This window comes from Hemibagrus wyckioides, linkage group LG06, assembly GCF_019097595.1.
Source record: "Hemibagrus wyckioides isolate EC202008001 linkage group LG06, SWU_Hwy_1.0, whole genome shotgun sequence".
NCBI lineage: Eukaryota > Metazoa > Chordata > Actinopteri > Siluriformes > Bagridae > Hemibagrus > Hemibagrus wyckioides.
Genome location: NC_080715.1, coordinates 27,231,855 through 27,248,514, shown reverse-complemented (window position 1 = coordinate 27,248,514; position 16,660 = coordinate 27,231,855). Strand labels below are relative to the sequence as shown.

At 38.1% G+C, this 16,660-nt stretch overlaps 2 protein-coding genes across 2 annotated transcripts in view; one reads left to right on the top strand and one right to left on the bottom strand.

Annotated features, from left to right (window-relative positions):
* Positions 1–12,610, top strand: part of hs6st3b (heparan sulfate 6-O-sulfotransferase 3b) — a 54,036-nt gene extending 41,426 nt beyond the window's left edge. Inside the window, exon 2 of the mRNA XM_058393185.1 lies at positions 6,922–12,610. Coding sequence (XP_058249168.1) covers positions 6,922–7,606 — 685 coding nt within the window. The 3' untranslated portion in view covers positions 7,607–12,610. The remainder of the gene's footprint in view (positions 1–6,921) is intronic.
* Positions 12,611–13,931: 1,321 nt separating this feature from the next.
* The window catches only part of LOC131355017 (2-oxoglutarate receptor 1), a 5,543-nt gene continuing 2,814 nt past the window's right edge, over positions 13,932–16,660 (bottom strand). The window contains exon 2 of the mRNA XM_058393187.1: positions 13,932–15,944. Within this exon, the coding sequence (XP_058249170.1) occupies positions 14,964–15,917 (954 nt within the window). The 5' untranslated portion in view covers positions 15,918–15,944 and the 3' untranslated portion in view covers positions 13,932–14,963. The remainder of the gene's footprint in view (positions 15,945–16,660) is intronic.

The window sequence follows — 16,660 nt, the reverse complement described above, 5'->3', positions numbered from 1 at the left end:
CACAGAGGGAGTGAATCTCACTGATCTAAAGGCCAGTTCACACTTTAAAGTGTTTTTACTCACACATCTTGCTAAACACATATGCTAATATTTTATCCAACATTACAATGCATAACAGTTCTGTCAGATGTGTGACTCATGAACACAAATACGTGGCCAATTTGTCATTCTGTATTTATTAGCTTCAGTGTGTAAGTGGAGCATACATAGACTCTTTAGGAATCCGTGCGAATCATACACTGCCATGGTGCACAAGCTGGAAAAACCTAATGATTGTTGAGTACTGTGTTGTATCTCATTACACCAACAGAGTGCAAGCAGTGGATTTAGAAAGAAGGTTGCTTTTGGTGTGTAGATGTATCTGAGGTGAATCTTAGGTCATAAATCATGATAAATCAAGTATATACTCCTGAATCAAAACTTTTGCTGAGTTACTTTGAAACGAGGACACTTTATTTGTCTTTTTTTTTGTTCTGACAATACGTGAAATGTTTTTATGAAATTTGGACTGAATGAATTTGCCTGAATTATTCACTTTTTACTTCCTTTTTTTTTTTAATTGTTCATAATCGTATTCAAATAATTGAGAGCAGATAAAACAGAGTTTGTGAGAAACCATGGGTCTGTGAAGAACAGTCAGAGGTTTAAGAGCCACTAATCTACATGTAGCTTGTAAAGTACAGTGTAAACAAAGACATACTGAGCTACATAGCTGCTATAGAGAGTATATTTTGTATTGAATAAAGACTGACAGAATATGTACACAGAATGAATTTAATTATCATGCGTACATGTGCTACTTGAAGTGCTACGTTTCTGAATCTGGAGGTGCTGATTGCCTTGCCATGTGTTGATAAGGACTGGAGAAATGCTCGTCCTCCCACTGATTTTCTAATGAACATGTGCAATATAAGTAGTTGTCAAAATGAGCGCCGTAAAATTGTCACTAAATTCCTAAATGATGCATGTAGATGAAGCACTTATTTCACTGGCAATATATATATATATATACAGTATATATATCCAGCTGAGGAGAAACGAATTTAGATTTCTTATCTATATAAATAATTTCAAGATAGAATTAACATCAAACATAAGTGATCATTGGGCATATTATTTCTGATCTTTTGTAGGAACAGAAAATAGAAAACCGAGTGTCAAATTCAATCAAAGACACACAGATATGTTAGGTTTGAATAAGAGAGAGAGAGAGAGAGAGAAAGAAAGAGAAAGAGAGAGAAGAAATAATGCCTGTATGAAATGGAATGAGTATCGAGGGGCATCTTAACACAGAGTTTCTCCTTACAGCTACAATGGCACAATTTATTCAGCTGTATCGTCTATATGTCACAGCTTTCTGCTCTTACAGCCTTAAACACGTGATTCCTTTCATTATATATTCAGTGTGATATAGAAATTAGGTCTGGGTTATTCATCCACTTTGTGCACCTGGGTTCTTGATATAGCTTTGTTTCCTAAACCGTACACTGTTAAAGCACACATCAGTGCACACATCCTGTTACAATACTTGGATAACACTTGCACATATCTCCCAAACCATATGTTTTGTCTGGTAGTACCTCAGTATTGTTAACATTAAAAGAGAATTATTCTTTTTCTCATTCCTAGTGCGCTCTCTTTGTTACACAAATTAATGAACCCACAAACACAGCAGTGATTAAGATGATCTCTGTAGCATTATGCAGATTATGATACTAGATTGTTGACTCATTATTGTGCTAATTATGAGATTGGAAAACTTGAGCTGCCTCGACCCTGGTCTGATCCTAAGTTCGGCTGACTGTCCGAGGCGAGTTTCTCTGCATGTTCTTCCTGTGCATGTGCAGGTTTTCTATCGGGTTCTCTCCAGTCCCAAAAAAAAGCATACAATTTTGTGGACTGGCTATGCTAAATTGCCCTTTGGTATGAAAATGAACCCTATGTGTCATTTTGTGCATTGCATTGCATTGAGATCCCATCCAAATGTGTTTTCCTGCCTTATACCCAGAGTTCCCAGTCCTGGATATAGAAATTCCTGAAGACAAATGAAGGTTGTTCTCATTGCTATAGTCAACATATCATGGGAGGTCTGTGGACATATCCCCAGTCTTGCTGTCCTCTCTTGCTCTAGCCCTCAGGAAGCTGCAGGATATTTGTAACCTTGCAATATAATGCACTATATATATGCTGAACTGTCTGTACTTCACTATACAGTGTTTGCATTGTCATTTTGAATATAGGGCAAGGTGCATGTGGTGTGTGTGTGTATGTGTGTGTTTAATAAAAACTGCTGTTATTTAAAGAAACTAAAACAGTCATAATTCTTCCTTCCGCTGTGGAAAAGGTTCAGATATCTTTACTTGAAAGCATAGCATCAATTAGCTGCATTATTAATTTCATCAATAGGCAAATGTCTTCACACAGCTAGTAGGACAACTGTGTGTACAGTATATAGTGTTCAGTATGTAGTTTGAGAAACATTTCAGCAACTGAAGAAGCCGTTTAAACAAATAAATGATGCAGTGCTATCTTTGAACTCTGGCCAGCTAAGAGATAAAAGACAGACACACATCTGAGTTAGCATTGCTCTGGGGACCAGGCAGGAAAATTCACCAAATATTCACACTGCCACTGAAGATAAAAGAGAGCAAGCAGTTGGTTTGCAAAAGCCTAGGATTGCAATTTGTATGAATATGTTCTGATGCATGTACAAAATAAATTAAAATACAAAATAGAATTGTGCTTCCCAATGTCCACAGGGGTTTCCTATGAGTTCTCCGGTTTCCTCCCACCTCCAAAGTAGGTGGATTGGCTGTAATAAATTGCATCAAGGTGTGAATAAGTGAGGGCACAGAACCATGTAATGGACTCGTGTCCCATTCAAGGTGTGTAGGGACCCTGTGCCGAGTATTGCCAGGCGCTCTGTGATCCAGACTAGTTAAAAAGCTGCTCCTAAAGATTAACAAATAAAGAAAATAAATCAGACACAGATTTTTTCACTTTCCAGCTATACAAAGTATAATATATTTAAAAATGGCATAATCAGATGTTGAAATATTTGCTGTCCTTTCAGTTACCTGTTAGTGGAAGACCACAGAACATCTACAGCATGTAAAACTGGTCTAATTAGAAAAAAACAAATAATATAAGTTAGAAAGGACATCTGTAGAAGATTAGGTCTACAAAAACACTTAATAGAGACATCCTTGGATAGAGACACACATTTACCCATTTAAAATGATCAAATTCTTCAGCATATTTTAACACATTTACAGACAATTTCACATGTAAGCCAAAAAAAGTGCAGAATCCAAACCACTTGTCAAGATGAAATGCCACATTTTCTTAATATTATTGGGCTATTAAACAGACAAGTTAATAGTTGTACAACAAGACACTAAAGGCATTAATGGCAGTAGTATAATGCTCTTATAGCAATTATTTTGCTTGTTTCCACATGAAACCACAGGATACAACAGCTCTGCATTATCCTATACTTAAAATGCTTCCTGTCAAGATCTGCTGTAGCTTTTTAATGAACAAAATGGAACCTGCTGAGATCAGTGTGTGTTACGTTAATTACTGCCACTTGATTTACTGCAGTTCTGCAATATGTGAATTACGATCATACATCAAATCATGTCTTGATCATTGCGTTGTGTTCATAATCATGAACATTGGAGCAAGCATTTAACACAACCTATTTCACAAGCAATTTGGATATTTACATGTCATATTGTGTCTTATATCAGTGGAATCCAAACAAATCATATATCTCAGATTTCATTTGTCATGTTTCGAATTTTTGAAAAACCTACTTTTGTGAACTCCTCCTAGACAATTCATCAGAACTTCACCACATTTTCATTTTGATCATGAAATGTCTGATCATGTCTGATCATTTTCAGACAATCGGGGTGATTCCATGATTAACATGGATTTTGAATTTTCAAGTTTTGAAACTTTTCAGTTGATTGATTGATTGATCAACACTGAATCTAGGAAAACATACATTCACTCATTCAAAATCCATTTAATCCTGTTAGGGAACAATAACACATTTCACAGAAAATGGTTGCTTTTCATGAATAACAGGATTGAAAGTTATGAGGATGAGTGTTTTGCATAGAATTAGCAAATCCTTGAAAGGTTGTGAACTATCATCCATACTAATGGCATGAGTGTTGTTGTTCTTTTGGCTGCTTCCTGTTTGGGGTCACAACAGCGGATGCAACCCTCCTATTTAACCCAGGCTTGGGACTGGCACTGTGAGTTAACTCTTCAGTGGCTGGGTTAGCACTCTGCCCAGGGATTGAACCCAGGTCGCAGCAATGAGAGCGGGGGATCCTGCCGCTGGACCACCAGGAGGCTATACTAATGGCATGAGTACATCAGGACAAATTTCCTTATTGTGTCTAATATTCTAGTTTCAATCTATTAAAGAGATGACAGAGATACTTTCAAAGTGACTTTATCAGTGAATATCACATTCAAAATATGGAAAAAAAATTAAGAGAACATAATTTTCTTCTTCCCATTATCTTCAGGAAATTCGGATGTGGCAATTTCCAGTTAAATTGTGGAATATTCTAATGATGGAAAGTGTTCAGGTAACAGGGATAAAATAAAAGTTTTTCCCATTTCATAGCCTGTGTTGAATGACTCATAAAATATGATGTTTCAAGCATAAGATATTAATGGATTCATATAAATAATGTGATGAATAATCTGATTCAAGGTCCAGTGTAGTTATAGCGGGCAAAGAGTGGACAGTGTAGTTGTAGTGTAAAAGAAAAGTGTTTTTTTTTTCTTTAAAGAAATGTACATTATGTGCTATATCTTGAGCCTACAATTAGGATGACAAATGCTACCTGTGAAAAATGTAATTGTCAAAATATTGAAGGCTCATTCAATGCAAGAACTCTGCTCATCTCCATCGCTTATACCCAAAGTATTATTCACAGACGGTGCAGACAGCATTGCTGAAATGGCTTGAGGTTAATGCAGCGTGACACTGATGGTGTTCAGCACTGGTTTCTTTTTTTCCTCACAGTCGGCTTGCTCCAACAACGCTTGCTGCATGTGTTTTTGTGCCGGAGACAGTCTAATGAGAGCATGTCTGCATTTCAGACGCTCAAGGAGCAAAAGCTAGGATATAGCTGCCAAAAGCACTGTAGTAATCGCAGGCTAGTGCCTGACATCTCTGTCGTGTGTGTATATTACCCTCAAACCCTCCGTCCCTTATGCTCACCATCACTGCCAAATTATGCCTTGTTGTGGTGGATGGGGTCTTCAGTAAGTGGCAGTTATGAGTATCAATTAGGCCTCAAGCGTCCATTATGAAAACAGAAAACGATACAGAGAAGCAAGCTGTGCCCAGATTTATGTTTCACACATTGACGAGTTAATGTTCATGGATAGGGTTAATGTGAAGCATGTGAACCTGTATCTCAGTTCAAACTGCTTGAGTAGGAGGACACTATGCATCAGTTCTTCTTATACTTGAAATATGGTGTTTCTGATGGCAGCTGTAAGATTTTGGAGCTCATATTCATTTGCTCTTAGATTGACAAATAAGTTGCCACATGTAATTTCTTCTGAGCAGTTGTTCTACTTATAACATATGCTTTTGTGATTTGTTGTGAAACATTTCAAAGTACATTATTTATTTAGTTAGTTATTTAATATTTGCACACAACAATTTTCATGCTATGCTCCACCCCCCACCTCCACCTCTCTCCGTCTCTTGATTGACCTTGAAGAAGGATAGAAAAGTAGCCAAAGAAGAGTTTTTGGGCCAATCCCAGCTCACACAAAGGCGGAAATGTGCTACTGGGAAGTGCAGTGAATATGTCATGTCCACCTTCGCCTGAGGGAGATAAAGATGAAAAGAGGAAACCTTCTTCCAACCATCATCTTCTCTCTGGGGAAACATCAGAGTAGTGCTGCCTTCAGTCTATATTCTCCCCAGCTCAGAGGAGATCTATCCTCAGAAAATGAAATACTGCTTCTCAGGAGCTCATCGCAGAAAATAACTGCAGGTGCAGGTCTTTTGACTTGTTTCTATAGGGGCTTTCGGGCTTCACTTGGACCCTTTTCAGAGGTTTTAGGAAAGTTCCACTCGGCACTGAAGTGTGAAATTTACTGAAGTGTGAAATTCAGCAAATTGTCATAAACCCTGAAAAGTAGAATGTTGTGCTTTAAATCTCCCTAATGTATTCTCATCTTTAAATTAAATTCTTTCTTCGTTTTTCCTTTTGTGTTTGTGTATCAGACTGCATTGTGTATTCATTTATTAATACAATAAAATCTAGTGCATTATCACTTAATCCCTTTCCTCTGGTACAATGCATGTTCTTTATTTTTTATGGTTATGATATGCATGTTGTATTTTTTATATTCAGTACACATTTTTGTAAAATAAAAAATAAAAAATCTACGTTAGGTTTAGAATCCAGGACTTTCCATCTGGCAAAATGTCCTCTTCTGCCTCTGTGTGCTTTGAAGGATTACAGCTTTAAAATGAAAGTTTTCATTTTTCATCTGTGTTCAAAAGTCATTCCAAGATTTAAGAGAATAAAGCAGATAGCCTGTCTCGTTAGAAGCACTGATGTGTGTAAAATATGTTTCATGTAACAGCTGCTCTCCTAAAAGCATCCTGTGAATTACGCTGTTTGAATTTTGGACTGAATTTTGTGGATAGCTGATGCATGAACAACCTGATCACAGTAATAAAGCATCCAGCTTTCTGTCAGGGAATGTTAAGAAAAAGAAAGAAAAGATTACGGTAATTATGGTAAGCTTTCGGCACCATCCTTGACTGATTGATGTTACTGTTGATTTCTGTGGGAATCAGGTTGACTGTTTAACACTATGACAGCAGATATCTGAAACTTACTGCCTTTGCTTTGTCCATTACAGGAACTTCTATTACATCACCATGCTGCGGGACCCGGTGTCACGCTATCTGAGTGAATGGAAGCATGTGCAGCGCGGTGCCACTTGGAAAACATCACTCCACATGTGTGATGGACGCGCACCTACCCAGGCCGAGCTACCTTCATGTTACAGAGGCGATGACTGGTCAGGTGTGACACTGGGAGAATTTATGGCGTGCCCACACAACCTGGCTAACAACCGGCAGGTACGCATGCTTGCTGACCTGAGCCTGGTTGGCTGCTACAATCTCTCGTCCATGGGTGAGCACGAGCGTGGTGCGATCTTGCTCGCCAGCGCTATGAGCAATCTGAAAAACATGGCCTTCTATGGACTGACCGAGTTCCAGCGTAAGACACAGTACCTGTTCGAGCGTACTTTTCGGCTGCACTTCATCGCGGCGTTCACGCAGCTCAACAGTACACGGGCTGCTGGCGTGGAATTACGTCAAGACGTGCGGCAGCACATCGAACGCCTCAATTTCCTGGATGTTCAACTCTACAAGTTTGCCAAGGAGCTATTCCTACAGAGAGTGCAGTTTGCACGCCAACAAGAGAGGCAGGAGCGGCGCTGGCAACACGAGCAGAAGGACCACCAAAGTAAAAGGCAGTGGGAAGAAAACCATTCTGCCACCACAGAGGACTACGCCAGCCAGGTGGCACGCTGGTGATGCTCTTTACAAAAAGGCACACTCACAGCAAAGAGCCAAGTTGTAGATGCGGTGACCATATTTTCATCACTTATTCATTGTTTTCTGTCCTTTTTGTGTTTGAGATGCAGTTCTAAGTCAGCACACTGGGAGAGATTTCCTTAAACAGTCAAGTCTGAGAATCTGAAACACGCACACATCTGAAATGCAACCTCAGTAACTTGCAATATGGGTAAAGATAAGGTTCTGCCCTTAATATGTTCCTATACACATCCTGGCTTCCTGAATGACCACACAAATGACCAAACACAGAACACACACATTTTCTATTCCATTTCACTGAAGCACAGTGGAAGACCATCCTCCTCTTTACTGTTTCTGTATGTGGCTTTATGAGGTGTCATTGCACATGAGACGTTATTTCTGTTCTCGATAAATGATCAGTTATCACACATGCTGAGGATACACAACATTTTAAGCAGGAGCCCAAATGTATTCAAACCAATTTTTAAAAAGCTTAAAACAAAAAATATCATCACTTAAAAAACTCTTTATAGCATTTATTAAAAAAAGCTTATATGCAAAATAAAAACATAGCCTTTTTTTTAGGATTATTGCCACCCTTCAAAATAATGGACAGAAAGATTATATAAACCTTACACAATTATTCAACTTTTGACTTTTTTTTTATAATACATTCTCTTAACATATACATAGATCAGGCATAACATTATGAGCACTGACAGGTGAAGTAAAAAACACTGATTATCTCCTCATCATGGCACCTGTTAGTGGGTGGGATATATTAGGCAGCAAGTGATCATTTTGTCCACAAAGTTGATGTGTTAGAAGCAGGAAAAATGGACAAGTGTAAGGATTAGAGTGAGTTTGACAAGGACCAAATTGTGATGGCTAGACCACTGGATCAGAGCATCTCCAAAACTGAAGCTCTTGTGGGGTGTTCCCGGTCTGCAGTGGTCAATATCTATCCGAAGTGGTCCAAGGAAGGAACAGTGGTAAACCAGCAACAGGGTCATGGGTGGCCAAGGCTCACTTATGCAAGTGGGGAGTGTGGTCTAATCCAACAGACAGGCTACTGTTGCTCAAATTATAGAAGTTAACGCTGGTTCTGATAGAAAGATGTCAGAAAACACAGTGCACGATGGGTCAGGGCTGTTTTGGCAGCAAAAGGGAGACCAACACAATATTAGGTAGGTGGTTATAATATAATGTTATGCCTGGTCAGGGTACATGCAAATTTATTGTCAGGCTTGAACACTTAAAATAAATGCATGATGGAAAAAACAACCATCTAGCTTTAAAAAAGAGACAGTTGTTTACCTGCACAAGTGTGTAAATAAATCTGTATCAAGAGTAATGTGGAAAATGCAGTTAAAATTCCAGTTGAATATGTACCATTAACTGGCCCTTTAGGCATACAACCCCCAAACCCCTAAAAATATCACACTTTCACACATACTGTTGCACATTTTAATTGAATGTTGAGGTTGTCATGTTGTAAAATCAGTGAATAATCAGTTTATAATTACAAAAAAAGTTGAGAACAAACCAGAACGTTTTGGTCTGGCACATCATTAGCAAAAAAAATAAAAATAAATAAAATAAATAAATAAATAAAACACACCGGACTTCATACAAAGAAGAGTTTATATGCTGTCTGTAAAATTCTTCTTGTTCTTCTTTTATTCTACTGAATACCAGGAAAGATTGAAACTAAGAATTTCTTGCCTGGACACAGACAAGTCTTTTCTCAAACACCCACCATTAACACAGAATTGGTTGTGGTTGGGGATAAAAAAGACCCAGTGTATTTCAGCCCTACTGAAGCTTTGTGGTCTTAATTAAAGAGAGCATTCCTATGCATAGATCTATAAATATAAAGGGGATTCTTCATGCAGTACTGTTCCAAAATCCCATACATGTATCTCCAATCCTTTATATACATCAGAGACTTGGCTTATTGTTAGTCATTTTTATCTAGGGGGTCATCATCATTAATTATAGGAGTGTTGATCATTTCCAAATGAGCTATAGTAGAAAAAAATATATTGTTTGAATACAATCAAACATTAAACTGGCTTTAACATGACTTTCGCAACAGGAGTTAACTCAAATGCTTATGGATGTATCATAGTATCAAAGACTGCAAAGTCCTCTGGGACAAGACGAGTAAAAATGATTCACTTACTCCTACTTTCCCCATGACAATTTAAACAAAATTCAAGAATGTTCAGGTTCAGGATTATTTGGAATTTTTCACCTGAAATGTAGTAAGCTGCTTCTGAGTTATGTTTTCAAGGTGCTCAATTTATTGTAAACAACACAAGACACCTAAAATGGATTCTTGCATATATTTCAGGAATTTAAGGCCTGAAAGTCCTTATTGACTTTAACCAGACTGAACAAATGCTGAGAAAGTGAATGTGCTATAATAAGGAATGGAAAGTACTTGATGTAAGAGAGACTTCTCCCACCTCCTCCTGTCTGTCACTTAGTGAGTTTACAGATTTACAGGGAGCACGAAGAAGACTCAGAGTGAATTATCAGTGTTAGAACGATACCAGTCATACAGTCACATACAGAACAAGATCACACCCTAGTCTTTAGCTCTGCATTCACTAACAGAAGTGTATATTTACACTTTCTCTGTAATGGACCTCATCGTTTTGTTTTTAAAAAACAAAACAAAAAAAAACCTTCATGGACAATGGAAAATGCAGCACAAGTGAAGCTGGTTATAATCCCTAAACACAAAAAAAAATAATTGTGTGCTGCTGCTTTGTGTTTGTGTGGTTTGTTTACATTGCCTGCTTTGTATGATGCTATATGTGCAAATGAAGCTACAAACAAGATGTCTATGTTAGTGTGAGTGTGTATGGTTGTGTGTATAAGACAGAGTGAGTGTGTATGGTTGTGTATAAGACAGAGTGAGTGTGTATGGTTGTGTATAAGACAGAGTGAGTGTGTATGGTTGTGTGTATAAGACAGAGTGAGTGTGTATGGTTGTGTGTATAAGACAGAGTGAGTGTGTATGGTTGTGTGTATAAGACAGAGTGAGTGTGTATGGTTGTGTATAAGACAGAGTGAGTGTGTATGGTTGTGTATAAGACAAAGTGAGTGTGTATGGTTGTGTATAAGAGAGTGAGTGTGTATGGTTGTGTATAAGACAGAGTGAGTGTGTACGGTTGTGTGTATAAGACAGAGTGAGTGTGTATGGTTGTGTATAAGACAGAGTGAGTGTGTATGGTTGTGTATAAGACAGAGTGAGTGTGTACGGTTGTGTGTATAAGACAGAGTGAGTGTGTATGGTTGTGTATAAGACAGAGTGAGTGTGTATGGTTGTGTGTATAAGACAGAGTGAGTGTGTATGGTTGTGTATAAGACAGAGTGAGTGTGTATGGTTGTGTATAAGACAGAGTGAGTGTGTATGGTTGTGTGTATAAGACAGAGTGAGTGTGTATGGTTGTGTATAAGACAGAGTGAGTGTGTACGGTTGTGTGTATAAGACAGAGTGAGTGTGTATGGTTGTGTATAAGACAAAGTGAGTGTGTATGGTTGTGTATAAGAGAGTGAGTGTGTATGGTTGTGTATAAGACAGAGTGAGTGTGTATGGTTGTGTGTATAAGACAGAGTGAGTGTGTATGGTTGTGTATAAGACAGAGTGAGTGTGTACGGTTGTGTGTATAAGACAGAGTGAGTGTGTATGGTTGTGTATAAGACAGAGTGAGTGTGTACGGTTGTGTGTATAAGACAGAGTGAGTGTGTATGGTTGTGTATAAGACAGAGTGAGTGTGTATGGTTGTGTATAAGACAGAGTGAGTGTGTATGGTTGTGTATAAGACAGAGTGAGTGTGTATGGTTGTGTGTATAAGACAGAGTGAGTGTGTATGGTTGTGTGTATAAGACAGAGTGAGTGTGTATGGTTGTGTGTATAAGACAGAGTGAGTGTGTATGGTTGTGTGTATAAGACAGAGTGAGTGTGTATGGTTGTGTATAAGACAGAGTGAGTGTGTATGGTTGTGTGTATAAGACAGAGTGAGTGTGTATGGTTGTGTATAAGACAGAGTGAGTGTGTATGGTTGTGTATAAGACAGAGTGAGTGTGTATGGTTGTGTATAAGACAGAGTGAGTGTGTACGGTTGTGTGTATAAGACAGAGTGAGTGTGTATGGTTGTGTATAAGACAGAGTGAGTGTGTATGGTTGTGTGTATAAGACAGAGTGAGTGTGTATGGTTGTGTGTATAAGACAGAGTGAGTGTGTATGGTTGTGTATAAGACAGAGTGAGTGTGTATGGTTGTGTATAAGACAGAGTGAGTGTGTATGGTTGTGTATAAGACAGAGTGAGTGTGTATGGTTGTGTATAAGACAGAGTGAGTGTGTATGGTTGTGTGTATAAGACAGAGTGAGTGTGTATGGTTGTGTGTATAAGACAGAGTGAGTGTGTATGGTTGTGTATAAGACAGAGTGAGTGTGTATGGTTGTGTATAAGACAGAGTGAGTGTGTATGGTTGTGTATAAGACAGAGTGAGTGTGTATGGTTGTGTATAAGACAGAGTGAGTGTGTATGGTTGTGTATAAGACAGAGTGAGTGTGTATGGTTGTGTGTATAAGACAGAGTGAGTGTGTATGGTTGTGTATAAGACAGAGTGAGTGTGTATGGTTGTGTATAAGACAGAGTGAGTGTGTATGGTTGTGTGTATAAGACAGAGTGAGTGTGTATGGTTGTGTATAAGACAGAGTGAGTGTGTATGGTTGTGTATAAGACAGAGTGAGTGTGTATGGTTGTGTATAAGACAAAGTGAGTGTGTATGGTTGTGTATAAGAGAGTGAGTGTGTATGGTTGTGTATAAGACAGAGTGAGTGTGTATGGTTGTGTGTATAAGACAGAGTGAGTGTGTATGGTTGTGTATAAGACAGAGTGAGTGTGTATGGTTGTGTATAAGACAGAGTGAGTGTGTATGGTTGTGTATAAGACAGAGTGAGTGTGTATGGTTGTGTATAAGACAGAGTGAGTGTGTATGGTTGTGTATAAGACAGAGTGAGTGTGTATGGTTGTGTATAAGACAGAGTGAGTGTGTATGGTTGTGTATAAGACAGAGTGAGTGTGTATGGTTGTGTATAAGACAGAGTGAGTGTGTATGGTTGTGTATAAGACAGAGTGAGTGTGTATGGTTGTGTATAAGACAGAGTGAGTGTGTATGGTTGTGTATAAGACAGAGTGAGTGTGTATGGTTGTGTATAAGACAGAGTGAGTGTGTATGGTTGTGTATAAGACAGAGTGAGTGTGTATGGTTGTGTATAAGACAGAGTGAGTGTGTATGGTTGTGTATAAGACAGAGTGAGTGTGTATGGTTGTGTATAAGACAGAGTGAGTGTGTATGGTTGTGTATAAGACAGAGTGAGTGTGTATGGTTGTGTATAAGACAGAGTGAGTGTGTATGGTTGTGTATAAGACAGAGTGAGTGTGTATGGTTGTGTATAAGACAGAGTGAGTGTGTATGGTTGTGTATAAGACAAAGTGAGTGTGTATGGTTGTGTATAAGACAGAGTGAGTGTGTATGGTTGTGTATAAGACAGAGTGAGTGTGTATGGTTGTGTATAAGACAAAGTGAGTGTGTATGGTTGTGTATAAGACAGAGTGAGTGTGTATGGTTGTGTATAAGACAGAGTGAGTGTGTACATAATGAAATCGTCGCCATCGGTGTTATGCATTTGAACTGTTTTGGTCACTGAAGTGCAATATACTACAAAGGGAACAATCTCTTATAGAAATTGCAAATATTTTGGAAATATCATGCCATCATTCGGTGGTGATACTTTCGAAAATTAAAATGATCTTCTAATGATACAGAATCTGTTATTTTCAATCAGTTTTTTGGTGGTTGGTGTTGGTGGTGGGGAGGGAAGGGAAAGGAAGGGAAGGAAAGGGGTGTGGGATAAAATTAAACTTGAACTGCTTCACCAAAAAACTTGAGCATTCACCCCCCACTGACTTCTATTTTCTGCTTCTTCTGGATGGAACTCATCCAGTGTGCGAAAGTTGAAGACCAAGTGCTGGGCAATATGGCACAGCTCCCGTTTGTGAGTCACTGAATTGGAGACAACATAAAGCGTAAAAAGAGCTGAACAGGGTTACAGAGGATTGAATTGGACACAAGGCACAAATAAAAGTTAAACAGAACTCCATAGCTTACACACTTTGGCCTTAACATTTGATAACAAATGCCCTTGGAGGGATTTTTTAAATACTTTCCCATTAAAGCAGTACTTGAAAAAATGAAGGACAGGTTAAAGTAAAGAAATAATTCCAGTTAAAGCCATCAATTCATCATATTTATTTACAAATGACCACAAACACAGCATTTATATTTACAGTATTATTAATCCTGGTCCGTATCCCATGTCTGATGTTTCGGAAGCTCGGTTTTGCCACAAACAAGAGCTATAACAAACACAAATTGATTTGAAGTGTGTGCCAGAGACCCCTGCAGGAAACTGTATTTAGTGGCGACACACTGCACTAAATTAGCAGAGCAAATGGACAGCCAGTGAAGTTTTGCTCATCAGGTGGTGTGATTCATCTACTGTGAAGAATTCAGCAGAAATACCTGCTCTCTTGAGCTGCTTGTTCCCACAGTCAGCTCTTCCTATTTTTAACCCAAATTGCCATTGTAAATGTGGAGGCAAAAAAAGCGAACAGACTGCATTTGTAATTTATTGAGTTAAGAAATAGACTTGCAGTATGTGATATCACCAATGAAATCAGCTGATGTTAATTCAGTCTTATTATTGCTATATTGATAGACATTAATATTTTTTCATGTGTGCTAAACAAAGAAAAAACAAAAGGTTTTGCAAACGGTAGCTGAAAAATAAAAAAACATTAACCAGGCTTGAAAGGAGGCTCTGACTTAACCTTCACTGAAATCCTGAATTTCCTACTTTATTATTGTTTGCCACTGCATGACAGAAGGTGAGTTTCATGCATTCTTTATCTGATTTTCTTTTAACATTTATTGCTAGTACATCAACGTGTTGACTATCCTGAACTACTGTATAAAGTTTGTTCTTTTCTCAGTACAAATGGTAAAAATGATTGTCCAAGGAAATTACCCTAACTGTGCATTTAATTACTCTTTGAATCTTTGACATGTAAGCTCAAACTCAACAAAAAAACCATGCAACAATATTTGTGGTAAAGTAACAGTAAAGTAAACCTTTTCTCCCAGAATGCTTCTTGCTTCAGTTGGAACTCAGGTGATGTAAAAGTCAGTTCTCTTTCTATGCCGTAAAAGAAGTTCAGATTTAGAGCTATGTAATGTAGGTTATCTAAAATGAAGATCTATTTTCAGGTCTTCAGCAGATCACTGCCACCTTCCTGATGGTAGGTTTCGTCCTGGAAATCAGGCTATAGAAAGCCTGCTGGAACTTGTCTCCAGCCAAGGTGAAAAGTGCCAAATTGAAGAAGGTGTTGAGGCCTGCCAAGGGCCGTGAAATTGTGTAGGCATCGTTGATGATTTTCTTTTGCAAACAGGATGTCACATTGCTCCTCAGACTGCCCACTCTCAGTTGCCTTAGGATGTGATAGGGCAGGAAACACATGACAAATACAGCCAAGATCATCACTGTGAGTCTGTGAGCTCGTACCCGGCTGGGCCTGGATGCTGAAAGGCTTTTTCCCAGTGCACCACTGATACGTGTATAACACCAACACACCACAACCAGGGGCAGTAAGAAGCCCAACACGCTCAGTAGCCAGGCATACCACCATACCCTCATTGGGTCATTGCTAGCAAAGTCCAAACAGTCTGTGGTGTTACCATTTTTCTGGGTTGTGATCATGCTGAGCATTGGGCCAATCTCCAATAGAGAGATGGTCCAAATAGCCAAGCAGGCAGAGACACCCCAGCTAGCCCTCTGGACCTGAGCTGCTCGAAGTGGGTGCACCACCACCACATAACGAAAGACACTGAGACAAGTAAGGAAGAGGATACTGCCATACAGATTCAAGTGGAAGCAGAAGCGGAGGAAGCGGCACATAAACTCGCCCAGCACCCAATTCCTGGTGATGTAGAAATTGACAAGGAAAGGTAAGCTGAGAGTGTACAGCAAGTCAGTTACTGCCAGATTCACCATAATGATGCTCCCACTCTTCCAAGGCCTCAGCTTGACCACGTAAGTTATGATGGCCATGAGATTGCCAGTAAATCCACCCAAAAATATAATCCCATACATGATAGGAAGGTAATAATGCTTTATAGATGAATCAGCAGACAGACAGACATCAGTCTCATTGTCATAAGCTTCCATTTTCAGCTTCACTTGTCCCACAGATACCTAAAATACAGATTTTTTGGAAAGTTAATGTACTATTATTTCAGCACCAGGTGCAATCTTTACACACTGAGACAGCGGTGAGACGTTGAACAGACATGAGACAAGATAATAACAGTGATATTGTGTTACACGTAAAGTTTAATGAACAAACGTTTGAATGCTGATGGTCATACATCAACCTTAAAATCTTTGATAAGGTTTACTTACAGTTTGTTGAATTTCACTACTAGTCAAAAGTGTGTCAGATATAAATGTAAAATTTAAATTTTCTAAAGGTGTATGGTTGACAAATAATAATAATAATATTATTAATAATAATAATGCTTTTATTATTATTATTATTATTATTATTATTATTATTATTATTATTATTATTATTATTATGCCCATGTATAAATATATTTCTGAATAAAATCTGGTAGTTTTTTACAATATGTAGCCAAACTAGTGGGTGAATCTTCCTCATGAAGCTGCTTGAGAAAAATATTTAAAGTTTCTTCAGGGACATTATTATTCTAAAATAGTAAAATAAAATAAAAAATAAAAAATAAAAAAAAGAATGTGTTGAACCTTTGACTAATAGTAAATGTTAAATACATTAAATAATATCCAATAATATCATAGAATGAATCTACTTGTAATAGATTAATATAATATAATATAATATAATATAATATAATATAATATAATATAATATAATATAATATAATATAATA